Source organism: Halichoerus grypus, chromosome 1 (assembly GCF_964656455.1).
Source record: "Halichoerus grypus chromosome 1, mHalGry1.hap1.1, whole genome shotgun sequence".
NCBI lineage: Eukaryota > Metazoa > Chordata > Mammalia > Carnivora > Phocidae > Halichoerus > Halichoerus grypus.
This window is the reverse complement of record NC_135712.1, coordinates 66339127-66352758: the sequence shown is the minus strand read 5'-3', so window position 1 is coordinate 66352758 and position 13632 is coordinate 66339127. Positions and strand designations below refer to the sequence as shown.

Below are 13632 nucleotides of genomic sequence, written 5' to 3'. Positions count from 1 at the left end.
GCAGGGAGCCGGATGTGGGGCTCAATCCCAGGACCCTGGGACCATGACCTGAGCTGAAGGCAGAGGCTTAACGACTGAGCCACCCAGGTGCCCCTCTTTTAAAAAACTCTTGACTGACTTTATACAAGAGAGAAAACAAACCCTTTTTTGTTGAAGCTACTGTTTTTCCAGTTTCTGCTACTAACAGATAATAGATTGAGAGCAAATGGCTGTTAATTATCTAAAACTGAAACCCAGAAAGACTAAGAACACAAGGTTTATACTTCCCCAAATAGATTTGAAGGAATAGAATATAGGACAGAACTTTCTTTTGGGAGGAGAGAGACAGAGCTAGTTGGTGGGGAGAGCACTAGAGTGAGAGCAGGTGGACCTCTGAGAAAGGCCTTGGCCTGTTCCCTGAGTTGAAAAAGCTCAGGAAAGGGAGGACAGTAAAAATGGATTAGTTTTCCATTGCTTCTGTAACAGTACCACAGACTTAATGGCTTAAAACAACATACATTTATTATCTTACAGTTCTGAAGACCAGCAGTCCAAAAAGGCTCCCATTGGGCTAAAATCAACATTTTGACAGGGCTGGTTCTTTCTGGAAGCTCTGGGGAGAATTTGTTTTCTTGCCTTTCCCAGCTTCTAGAAGCTGCCTGCGTCTCTTGGCTCATGGTTCGCTTCCATATTCAAAAGCAGCAATCACCTGTGGAGTCTTTCTCACATCACATTATTCTGACACTGATTCTCTGCTTTCCTCTGCCACTTTGGAGGAGCTGGTGATGATATTGGGCCCCCCTGGATAATTCAAAATAATCTTCCCATCAAGGTCAGTAAGGTAAGCAACTTTAATCCCATCTGGAACCTTAATTCACTCTTGCCACATAATTTATCATTATAGGTTCTGGAGATGAGAATGTGGACATCTTTGGGGGACTGTTAGTCAGCCCTCAACAGATTCCTGTACAGATTTGGAGACACATGCTCTGTTTTCCCTCTGGCACCTTGAAAGCCAGTCACCATGAATTCTCCACACCAGCACAGGGAGGCAGCAGTGAAGTAGAGGTCAGGAGGGAAGGGCCTGGGAGCTGCCTGGCAGTCCCCAGGCCCCAGTGTTCTCTATTCAGGAGAAAGCTGGCAGGCCTGGGAGGAGCCTAGCGGTTGGCACAAAGTAATGCAGCTGTGAAAATCACTGTGGATCCCATGACTGGGGACCATATGGGGATGCCAGGCCTCAGAGGATGCCAGTGGAGAGGCGTAACCATTACTGAGGGCCCGATAAGAATGTTCTCAGAGATGTCAGTTGGAGTTGCTGATGTTTGAGGAACACCACCTCCCTTTTCACTAAAAGCTCTCATGGAAGAGGGAGGGAAGAAACCTCTGAACTGACCCCTGGAAATGTGAGTTGATTCAGAAAACTCTGAAGTTACTGAGAAAACCCCAATCTAATTAAGATGAATTTCCTGTCGCTAGGCTGAATGGGAATTTGAGATAGAGACTAAGTTGTTACAGAAAAATAAAGTTCATGTTTTACACCCCTGATTTTGTCTGAGAGCTGTGCCTGCAGTGTGTAAATGAGGACAACGATGTCGAGTCTCCCATTCTGACAAGAATATTGGGAAATACTACCTTACTTGTAAGCACGTGGTGAAATGGAGCTTAATGTAAATGTTGCATGTTTTCCTTGATGAGCCTCCTCCAGATCAGCAACATGGGTGAGCTGCATGTTGAAGGATGAGCGTGTGACATTGTGCACAGCGAAGTAACTGTGTTTCTACGTGGCTGTTTTGACAACATAAAAACCAAGCCCTCAAACTTTTCAACTTCCTTTTTTTTGTTTGTTTTTGTTTTAAGGTGAAGTAAAATGTCAAATTTAAGTCTTCACTCAGCTCTGTGCCTTGCTCAGAGGCATGACGAGGGCAGGAGGAGCAGGTGGGGCCCGTGGCCGGTGCCCTTCCTGGCTCGGGGAGCAGGTACCTCACCAACATCTTCCTGGGTGAGCCCTCCTCGGTGTCTTACAGTCACGCACCCACATGGTGCCCTTGAATGCCTTTTCATCCAAATGAACAACCCTCACATCAACAAGTTACTTTAAAAATCATGGAAAGGCAGCCCTTTGGAAGAAAGTGGTCAGAGGAAGCAGTCATCAAGAGCTGTGAAGTTGAGTCCTCACACAGACTTACTTGCTATATTTTGGCTTTGCTTAAGAGCAGCATTTAGAGCGATCTGGGAACCTGCTGCCAAACTGGTGACAGTCTTCCCTTGGTGCTGGAACCAGAGAAGCAGAGCATGGGGACCTCTGGGGGTCTGATTGACTGTTTGGCTTTGTCACCAGGAGCCAGTGTTGCTAGGACTGACCCCTTGAACCGGGTCCCAGAGTTCTTGAGGTTATTATGAAGAAAGTTTTTGTCATCAGTGGGCTTGTCATTAAAATCTGGGTAAACAAATAAGGTTTGTTTTATATTCTAAGCAAGTGAAAAAAATAATTGCAATATCAGTAATAATATTAACTAATATTTATTGAGTGTTTACTATGTGCTAGGCACCATGCTAAAGTACTTTACATACATTATCTCATTTAATTCACGTAAGCGCTCTGAGGGAAAAGAACGATTATTACCTCTATGTTAGAGACAAAGAAACTGGGGCTTAGCGAAGTTAACGTTCCCTGCCTATGGTCACCCAACTTGTAAGTGACTGGCTTGAACTCAGGTCTCTCTGGCCTCGCAGCCTGAATGCTCAGAAGTATGCCATTCAACCACTTTAACCACCCATGGGCAGATTCCCACTGCTGGAGGGAATACGTGTCTGGCATTTGGGGGGTGTGTGTGTGTGGCGGGGGGAGTGCCAGGCTAAGGTCCTGCGAGAGCTCTCTTGGAATCACATTTTCTGACCCCAGCAGCTGGTAGAGGCTAACGATTGGAAGCTTATTCTCCACAGGGTCAGGTGTGGATCTGGCTTCAGAAAGCCTTGGGGGCAGGATGGGGGCAACTTCTGGATTCCTGGGACTCACTTGGGCTTAGCTCATGGAGGTGAGGGTGGTGGGGTGGGCAAAGTTGGGTAAGGCGCTAAATAATACTGCCTTATATTAATCAGACTGTGACATTTTTTTTTTCAGTTTATATTGTCCACGAACTATTATAACAGAAGCATTTTCTTAAAGATAAAACTACATATTAGCAATATTAATTACAGATACAGCTCATTGGATTCATGCAGTCCCTTGCCAACAATTTGAGGTGATTCTTGTGCTCCTGGAATCTAAACATGGCATCGTTATCACAGTCTTGACCAAATGCAGTTGGTAGAGGAGGGATGCTAACCTTCTAGATGTCACATGATAGCAGCAGCAAGTAGGAGACCAAATATCTTACGGTTTTCATAAATAGGAGGAGACATGTTCACCTTACGGTTTTGAACATTTGAAGTTCTTCCCATTGTCAAGGTGCTGGGCAGCACTGGTGACATTCTGTCTTTCAGACTCTTAAATCTGGTGGTGGCCAGTCTGATGTTTTGTCACTCTGCACACTTCTGTCTCTGGGCCAGGGTGTCTGCAATGTTCAGGCAGGCATTTCAGTGCTAAGAACAAAAGGAGGGAACAGGTGGGTTGCTTACAGCTTTGGTTTCATCTCTGGGCTGTTGGGTGGGATAGAACAGAGGAAGAAAACAGAGAAGGGACACGAATGGCAAATCTTATCATGGTGTTCTCAGTACTCTGACGTATCCAACCACAGCATCACGTGGCTCTTCTTTTTTTTTTTTTTTAATTTTAAAGGCAACATTAGTCAATTCACTGTTCTTTCCAACAGTGCAACTGAGTTTGAGGTGTTTGGTGTGTCTTATGCCTCCTTCCACAGAAGAAAGGAGTCGGGGGCGATTCCTCATCCCTGTCAGAGGACGCATGCCCAGGAAACCTGTGCGGATCCTCCCTGACTGGCCACCTTCTTCCATTTTACGAACGCAGCATGTTTTCTGTGACGGTGCTGCCTGCGCTGCTGATGACAAAGCTTTGGGAACTGGACACGACGAGCGCCGGGGCCATGTCTTCAGGCTCTTCCGTCTCTGGTCGGCGGTCCCCCCCCACAGGCCCTTGCAGGCCCGTGTCCTGCACAGTCAGTTCTGAGTCCGCGTCCCCGCACTGCAGCGGGAGCAGTGCCTGGTGTCTGGTCAGGGTCTCGTTGCCTCTCTGGGCCTCCAGGGAGTGCTGGTGCGTGGAATTCCTGGGAGCCATGGCACTCTTCCGAGGCTCGTCAAAGCTCAGTGAGAAGGTGACGGTGCCACTGCCGAAGATGACCTTCTGCTTGCATCTGGGCTGCGGCCGTAGGGTCAGGGGTTGCCGTGGCGGCGGCTCTTGCTGGGGCAGGGCCAGTGGTGGCTGCTGCAGCTTCTGCCTCTCGGGCTGTGGGAAGGGGTCCTCGCTGTTGCTCTTGCTGCTGATGGAGGAGGAGGGCGTGGAGCCCGTGGAGCCCCCGAGGCTGCTGGACCGCTTGCGGGAGACGTTGCTGCGGCGCAGCGTGGCCCGGGCTGCCACCTTGAAAGCATGAGCAGCAGTGCTGCAGCGCACCTCCTCGATGGTGTTACGGGATGGCTTGAAGAGGATGATGTAGACCTTGTTGAAGAAGATGCAGGCCAGCAAGCCAAAGCTGGCTGCCAGGATGGCGATCACTTCCACGGCAGAGACAAACTTGCCGTAGGTGCTGGCGTAGGCTGGAATGAAGGAGATCCAGACGATGAAGAAGATGAGCATGCTGAAGGTGATGAACTTGGCTTCATTGAAGTTCTCTGGCAGCTTCCGGGACTTGAAGGCAAAGAAGAAGCAGATGGCAGCCAGCAGGCAGGTGTAGCCAATCAAGAAACCCAGTGCCATAAGGGAGCCCTCATGGCATGTGATAAAGATGATCTCATCCTCCAGCTCATGGTTGCGGTAGCTTGAGGGTGGGGCAGTGTAGAGCCAGATCACGCAGATGACAATCTGCATGAAGGTGCAGAGGAAGACCAGCAGGAACTGCAGGTTGAGCCCCCACCACTTGCGGTGGAAGCTCGTGGGGATCTTGGCCTCAAACACCAGGAGGACACGGTTGGTTTTCACCAGGATGCATGATATGCAGAGCACGAAGCTGATACCAAAGGCTGGCTGGCGCAGGCGGCATGTCCAGTCCTGGGGCTCACCAATGAAGAACAGGGAGCTGGAGAAGCAGCAGAGCAAGGAGAAGAGGAGGAGGTAGGAGAGCTCTCGGTTGGTGGCCTTGACGATGGGTGTGTTACGGAATTTGATGAAGACACCAAGCACGAAGGCTGTCAGGAAAATGCCCAGCACGGCAAAGAGGGTGAGTGCAATCCCAAAGGGCTCTGTCCAGGACAGAAACTCAATCTCTTTGGCAATGCAGGAAGTGTGGTTTTCATTGGACCAGAAGTCATCGGGGCACTTGTCACAGGCACTTGCATCTGTAAATTATTCCAGGGAAGAGTGTTACTGTGTGGCACAGACTATAATTTGTGAGTGTGAATGTGGTGGTAAGGGTATACAGGTTATTGGATGTGGTCACTTTAAATTTTCTTTGTTGATGAAATAATTGTGATTTTTACATTACAAACACATTGAACTTTGACTTATGTTTAATAGTGTACTTATTTAATTTTACGTAATTATAATAGTTCTCTTATTTCTTTCCTTCGTACACGGTGAGGGGTGGTGCTACATGTTTCCTTTAGCACTACTTGCTGATGGCTTATAGCAGAGAATGATCAATCTTGCTGGACAGGTTGCTTCCTACACACTAGGGGTCTAGCATCGTTCATCACCTTTCCATAGTGATTCGCACTCAGCCTGACTCATTTTGGATATATGGATGGGCTTTGTGGACATGCCAGAGCAGACTTCCTCTTAGATCAAGGCAGAGTACCCCGCACAAATGACTTGTGCCTTCCTTACTCCACATCGTGGCTTTCCAATGAGGGAGGCTGCAGACTCATTCAGTCAATAGATATTTATTAAGTCTCTGCTATGTCCCAAACAGCATGCAGTTTTGGGGAGTGAAAGGAGCATGGGCTTTCAGTCAGAGATTTGAATGGGAATCCTGGCTCTGCCATTTACTAGCTGTGTGACTTTGGTCAGGCTTCTTAACCTCTCTGAGCCTCAGTTTCAATCATCTCTGTAATGGAAGCAATAATCCTTTTATTGTGGTGAGGATGATAGAGAATAACAATAATAACAATTATAGTTAATATTTATAGGGTGCCTCCAATATGTCAGGTAAGGTTTTTATTTAACATTTATCTAGAACTTAACACGTGCTATACCAATATTAACTCATTTAATTCCCCAAACTCTATAAAATAGATTTTTTATTCCCATGTTATAGTTGAAGAAACTGAGGCACAGGAAAAGCATAAGTAAGACAGCAAATACAATGCCAGGCACCCAGCAGGCAATATATCATGGCCTATTAACTCTGTAGTCTGGAACAGACAGGACTTTGTCTATTCAGGGTTACTGAGCTATAAGAAAAGGATTACAATATTGGAGAGTGGTATCAAAGTAAAAGAAAGATGTCTAAGCTTTTATAGTATTACAAGACATCTAATATTTCTTTTCTGTCCCCCTCAGTGCCCGGCCCAGTGTGACTCTCAGACATACCTTGTTAAATGAGAAACTGTGCTAAGTACCTTCTCAGCCTAGCCCTTTCAGGGACTTCGCTGACCCCAGGGCCCCCAAGTGGACCAAGCCTTGCATTGTGTCCATGAGGGCATGTTCCTTTACCTGTTTCATCACTGTACTCCCCATCAGGACACTCCACACACTCAAAGCAGCAGGTGGGCTCCCCCTCAATGATTCCTTTCCTGGTTCCTGCCAGGCAGTCTCGGCTGCAGTTGGAAAATGGCACCTGGAGAACCGAGAGCACAAAAGTGAAGGGCTGCAGCTGCGGGATCAGTTTCACAGCTCCTTTGACGTAAGTACAGGGGAGGAGTTTGTACACAAGGACCAGTACAACAGACTTCAGGCCCATTCCAGACAGAGGAAGCTCCAGAGATCCGTGTTCCTGTTATCTATGAAAGGGAGAGATGTCCATGGGCAAGTGGCTTCACATGCGGATGCACACACACACACACATTCATGGGATTCTGGGAAGATGAGTTGTTGTGACTCTGCACAGTGACCAAAATCCTCCTTAAATAATCCCCCGTTCCATTCCCTCCAAGTCCCAGAATGGCACACCTGTTTACTTTCCATGGAAACAGAAGTTTAAGACAAACTAAAAGATACGGGGACATGGACCTACACACAGGACATTACAAGGGGAGATGCTGAGATGAGGAGAAGTTTGTTTGAAATAAGACTTTGAACTTTGCAGTGAATTGCAATTCCTGCAATTTTATTTTAGGCTTTATAGGGAGACTTCTGAGATACTTGCCACCATTCAGCAAGGCAGGCAGGACAGGCATAAAGGGGTCAAAAGTAAATGGATCAGAAAGATATGTCAGGCAATTACTATCCAAAAGAAATCTGCAATAGCTACATTAATTCAGATAACAGAGATTTTATTTGTTTGTTTGTTTATTTATTTCCGTAGTGGACTTCAGGTGCATGGAATTTGATTGATCATAATCCTTGGTTTTTTCCCATCATTATTTATTCATGTTTCAATCACTTTTAGTCAGTCATTTTTAATGATTACCATCCAAAACAAAAGCTAGGACCAGAATAACCTACATGTAACTGTATGCTTTCCTCCACCCCTTGCTCCCCACCCCCCACCACATATTCATACCCAAGATGACCACTATTCTGTGTTTACCACAGGCAAATAACACTAAACTTTCAAGGAACAGATGAATTTAATCTTATGTGACCTCTACCAAAGGTTTAAAGAAAAAGAAGGAGCACCCTCTAACTCATTCTTATAAGGCCAATGTAACCCTGATTCCAAAACCAGACAAGAGCAGTATGAAAAAGAAAAAAAAATTACAGGCTCATCTCCACTACTTTGTCTTCAGAGGCATACCTGAGTTGAGGATCTGTGTACAAGTAGTTTATAAAGAAAGTTCTCTCAAGGGAACCAGGAAGAGAATGGAGCAAGTCAGACACAGAAGGGAACAAGACAGCAAGGGTGTAATCTTGAGCAAAGACCCTCAGAGAGTAGCTTCTGCCTGATCCCACAGGAGAACTCTGGACTGTAAGTTGTTCCTCAGAGCTGTCCTGACCTGAGGAAAAGGGAGCCAGAGATTTCATACTTTCACACCCCCACTCATTGTTAAGGGTCATCTTAGGGAAATGTAAATTCCTAGGCTCTTTTGCCTCTCTGAGCCTGTGAGCAAAGTGGGTTCCATTAGCCTGCTAGTAGTCTCCTGAAAAAGAGTGGTGAGTTTTGGTTATTGGAAGCAAAAATATATAGAAGTCCTGGAGGTATATATAAAGTATAGGAATCTGAAAGGACCTGGAAAGAGTACAACTATTTTTTACCACTTGAAAAAGATGAAAAAGACTAAAACAATTAACAAACTCAAAGGACATAAGAAACAATATATACCATGATCCTGTTGGGTTTATGCCAGGAATGCAAACAAGTTTATCATTAGGAAATCTATAAATGTCATCCCCTGCATTAATAAATTAATGCAGAAAAGCCATATGATCATCAGTAGATGAAGAAAAAGCATTTGATGAAATTCAACAAAAACTTATGATTAAAAACTGAACTGAAAAAGGAGTTAGGAAGAAATATCTTTAACTTGCAAAGGGTAATATAAAAAATTCTTAAACATCATTCTATATGAGAAAATATAAAAGTATTTCTTTTAAAACAAGAATGCCCACTATCGCCACTGTTATTAAACATTGAGTTCATAGCTAGTGGAATAAGACAAGAAAAATAAGGGCATAAATATTGGAAAGAACTCAATAAAACTAATTTTATTTGTAGATGATATGATTGTCCACATAGAAAACTTACAAGAAACAGCAACCAAATTATTAGAAATAATTGGGGAGCTGCCCCAACCTAAAATGCTACGGACTTTTCTTACCCAAATTTCATTAGTTTTTCTTAAAAAGACACTTCACCTTTTGTTTGCTTTTGGTTGATTGCCAGATCCTTAAATGGTTGTTTTTGACAGTTTTGTCCAGTTTATTGCTTCACCATTTCAGAAGCTCTACTTCTGTCTCATTCCATATGATCATGTCGGATAACATGGAAGGGCTCATACTATTTCCAAAATGTCTCTTTAATGAGACTCTTCCCTTCTCTTCCCATCTACCTGCTTGGTTTGGAGACATCTTACAGAGTTAAATGCATGGAAAACAATAAAATTTCTTTGCTTTAACAGAAAAGAAATAACTGGTGTGACAAGAAGTTTTTTAAAAAACTTGAAGATGATTGGCATTATCTTCTAATGAAAAAGGGATAGAAAGGGCAGTATTGGACCTGATGATCTCTAAGTTTCTTGGGGCCCTGGGGCTCAGGGAAAGGAAGGAAAAGAAATAGTGAAGGACAGAACACATTAGCACTCTGAACCATAGTAACACAGTACTCTCAGAGATTTTCTTTCCCAGGTTATCAACCCATTTGATCTAAGAAATTGTCCTTTTGATTTATAAGTCAATTGTTTTTGATTCATAAGTCCTTGAGCTATTTGGATGACAGGGAACTAACTCTGTGTGAATGAATTGTCCAGGCCCTGCCTTGAATGATGTTTATGTTTGCTTAAATATTTTGCTCTAGTTGGGGAAAGTTTTAAGTGAGGAAATTGTTAGTCATTTAGTCAAGGAGTCAGATTTATAAAGAATAACAAATTTTCCAATATAGTAAGTATGGGGCTCAGGTTCTGAGGATTCTCCTCTGTACACCAAACACTGATGGATTTCACAGGGAACCTTGGCAGTGCAGAGTTAGTGAGTTGAGGGAAGTGGACTTATCATTTTTCAAGTCCAGTGGTGAAGCCCAAGGCTCTCCCAAAGCCCAGCACAATTTCTTCCCCATGGTGGAGGCATCTGTTGTTCTGATGGACAGCACATACCTCCCTGGAGAACCCACTCCACAGGATTTTCTCCTCATTGATGAAGAGCCTTTCTCCTTTCTTGGCATAGACGTTGTAATATCCGACTTCCTTAAACACTATGGAGCCATCCTCTGGGGAGAGGTGCCAGTTGATGATGGAGTAGTTCCCCATCAGGTCACCGCATTCATCGAAAGTCACCTGCTCCCCCATATTGTTGGTAAAGTTTAGGTGCCGTAGGTGCTTCAGGACCTAAAGAGGAACAGAGATTCTGAGAACAAGCCACAGGGCTTCCATGTATGGTTGAATATGTTGGGTACTGCACAAGGACAGTAAACTATCTTGTTCTAACAAAGTGGAAGGAACATAACTTTTAGGAAGAGGCACCTTTTTCTAATTTACAGTAAGGTACTTGCATGTGTTAGCGGCAGCCCTGGTAAGTCTTGGGCTTTACTTGGTATTCAGATGGTAACTGGGGTAAGAAACACTTTCTTGAAGTCAGGAAAGTAAAATGGGTACATCTCACTATGGCCCCTGGCCAAATCAAGTCTTCTGCAGGAACATCATCAACTGGTGGTGCCCTAGGAGGGGCAGGGTTTGTAAGCCAGAGCCATCTGTGGTGTATTCTAAGATGGGTTTTGGGAAAGGAGTGGAGGCATGAAGTACTCTTATGATTTGCACCATCTTTATGCTACTGCCTCTGTGGAAGTGTCTTGCTGCCAAAGATCACAGAGGTGGTGGGTGGAAGGAAGAAAGAAATGAGGCTGTGGGTGGAGCCCTTGCTATATATGTCACATAGCTCTTGTGCAAAAAAATAATAATTATTATTATATCTTAGTAGTCATTTTACTACATTTTAGGCACAAATGCTAAATACTTTATATTCATTATCTAATCTTTACAACAAATAGTACTATCACCCCCATTTTATTGATGGGGAAAGTGAGGCATAGAAATGGACGTATCTTATTTAGGGTCACACAGTTAGCAAGTGGTGCAAAGCCTGCGCTCTTAATGGCTGTGCTTTGTTGTAGCATCATTAGGTTCCTGGCTTTGCTTCCTGTGTGCCCCTGACATGAATCAGGAGGAGGCAGGGGATGCTCAGCTCCGTTCATGTGGGACGTGCCAGGGGTCACTGAGCTACCAAGAGAGATTAAGACACGGTCCAGCCTGTGAATGTAGGGATGCTTGCTTCTGCTGCACCTCACAAGTCACTGGGCTTTATCACTTCCCAGCTCTGAGCATGTTTCCTCACTTCTGTAAGGAGAGTGTTGGGCCAGAGAGGCAGCAGGGTCTCTGCAAACTCTAGCATGGACTTCTGTTCTGTGGTTTGGTGGTCCCAGAAGTACATCTAGAGGCACCTCTCCCTTTTATCATTATTTTTAAGGTACCTAAAAAACCAATATCTAATCTGACACTGGGAACAAGTTTGGGTTGAGTCTGTCTAATGGATGGCCTTACTGAGGCCTAGCACCCATTATCCATATTAATATGCATGACAGACTGAGCTGACTGAGCTAGACCTTTAATGTTCCACTCCTTGAGGGCACCTTTAATGTTCCACTCCATTCCAGAACTGACACTGCTTTTTAACAATATATATCGGTCTTGAGTTTATTTTCAAATAAACATTTATTATAAGGAAAATTAAATGGGGAAAAGGAGTTACCTGAATTTGCTCATAAACAACTCTGGGACAAGTCTAGGGACAGAGTCTATGGGAGACCACATATGCACACAAACACACCACCCTGGGTGCCTCACCTAACCTTCTGTGTGTGATTTACTCCCTTAGTGTCCTCTTTGCTACCCTGGTAGACTCTGGCTGCCCTGACTTTTGCCCAGACCTATGGTGGAAGAGGGAGTGCCTCACTCCTTGCTATCTGTTCTTCTGTTCTGCAACCAGAACTGCCTAGCTATCCTCAAAAAAGATTGAGAATGAATCCTACTAAGGATTAATGCCACCTGTGTTCTCCAGAGCCTTCCTCAGTGGTCATCAGTCTTCTATTTTTTCCTTTATTTTTACTGAGCTCTTAAACCTGTCTGCAGAAGGGTGCCCCATATATGCTCCTTCTTTATACCTCCAGCTCTCCTTCCTTTTCCTCCTTGCTCTTGGAATGATCTGGCCTCTTCCTATACAGAGTGATGTTTGTGGTGTCACTTTTGCCTCTACCCCAATGCATCCCTGTCCTGACACAGCTTTCTTTCCCTGAGAGGAACATACAGTCCTTCTACTCTGTAAGGCTGACCCTCTCTTGCAGCACTTAGAACCTCATTCCTCCCGTCCACTTTGGAACCTTTCTGACATCGTCAATCTACGCTTCTCCATTCCATAATCATACTCTTCCCACATCCTGCTGGAGACCTATCATGGCTCAGATGAAATATGCTTCAAACTTCTCTAGGTAGCTTCCAAAACCTTCCATACTTTGGTCCCACATACCCACCATTACTTTTCAGTGCAAGGGTTTTATCCTAATCGTACAGTTTCCATGGTCCTTTCCACAATTGTGCTAACTCTGTCTTTGCTCTGATGTGTGTAAAAGGAGATGAAAAGAGTGGAGAGGCAGGGAACTACCTCTTAGTTATACTTCTGTGTGCCAGGCATTGTACTAATGCTTTACACAGTATCTCATTTAATCCTCACAACAACTCTATTATTATCTTTATTTTATAGATGAGGAAATGGAGGAATAGAGACGTCAAGAAACTTGCCAGTCATAAGCTAGGAAGTTCTTGAGCTTTGATTGAAACATGAGCTTTTCCTACTGCACCATCCTGCATCCAATATAAATTGTTTAGAGTGTCCATGGCAAGTATTTGTCAGTAATATTTCCTCATTAAATATATTTTTAAAAAGCATCACTCTTATTTGAAGAACAATTTTAAAAGCACATATAGCAGTAAAACTAGAGTATCTAGTATAAATTTACTTTTTATTCAGCTTTGATTCCTTGGTTCTCAATAAGCCAGGCATCAAGCTTCCTCTCTCCTTTTTTCTGTCTATAGGTTCTCTGCAGTGAAACTCTCTAGGCATCCGTGGGTGAATAGAGAAGGGAACAGGGACAGTCATTTTATAATTAAATGGTTTTCTTCTGCATTGATCAGATTGGACAGAATAGTGACTCAAAGATCACCAATGGCTATAATCCTTTTGCATCCCATTGCTATTGGCATGGGAATGGAGATTTCTACCATAATCTTGATTTGAATGAAGAAGGAGTTAATCAAAAACCATTTTCTTAAAGTTTCCATTAAAAAACTCATTGTAAATACAAGGTGAGATTTGTATGCTGTTAGAATCAATCAACAAGTAAATATAGACTACCCACTATGTTCTGAACTAGGCTGCAGTAGTATAAGGCATAGTAATATAGTCCTCATGGAGTTTACAAATGGGTTAGGGATATAAGGAATAAGATATAAATATTGGATGAAGTGACAAACCATGTGAGATAAAATATAGTTAAGTGCTAACTTATGGGGTATCAGCTCTAAATACAGCTAAAGTTAGGAGAGATGGAAATTAAAAAGGACTGAAAAGGTCAATACAGGCTTGAGGCATGGTAGAAATTTGGATTGGCAAGGACAGAAGGAAGGGTGGTATTAAGAACAGTGGGAATAGTATAGACAAAGATCAAGTTAGGAATAAACATG

The 13632-nt window shown here is 43.9% G+C and overlaps 1 protein-coding gene across 2 annotated transcripts in view; it reads right to left on the bottom strand.

Moving 5' to 3' along the window:
- Window positions 1-3503: 3503 nt before the first annotated feature.
- Window positions 3504-13632, bottom strand: part of CASR (calcium sensing receptor) — a 29136-nt gene continuing 19007 nt past the window's right edge. The window contains exons 4-6 of one of the 2 annotated variants that reach the window (XM_078060338.1): window positions 9997-10227; window positions 6743-6896; window positions 3504-5427 (exon numbers count right to left, since the gene is read on the bottom strand). In XM_078060338.1, coding sequence (XP_077916464.1) covers window positions 3935-5427; window positions 6743-6896; window positions 9997-10227 — 1878 coding nt within the window. In that variant the 3' untranslated portion in view covers window positions 3504-3934. The remainder of the gene's footprint in view (window positions 5428-6742; window positions 6897-9996; window positions 10228-13632) is intronic. The other variant, XM_036093713.2, reaches the window with a different exon arrangement.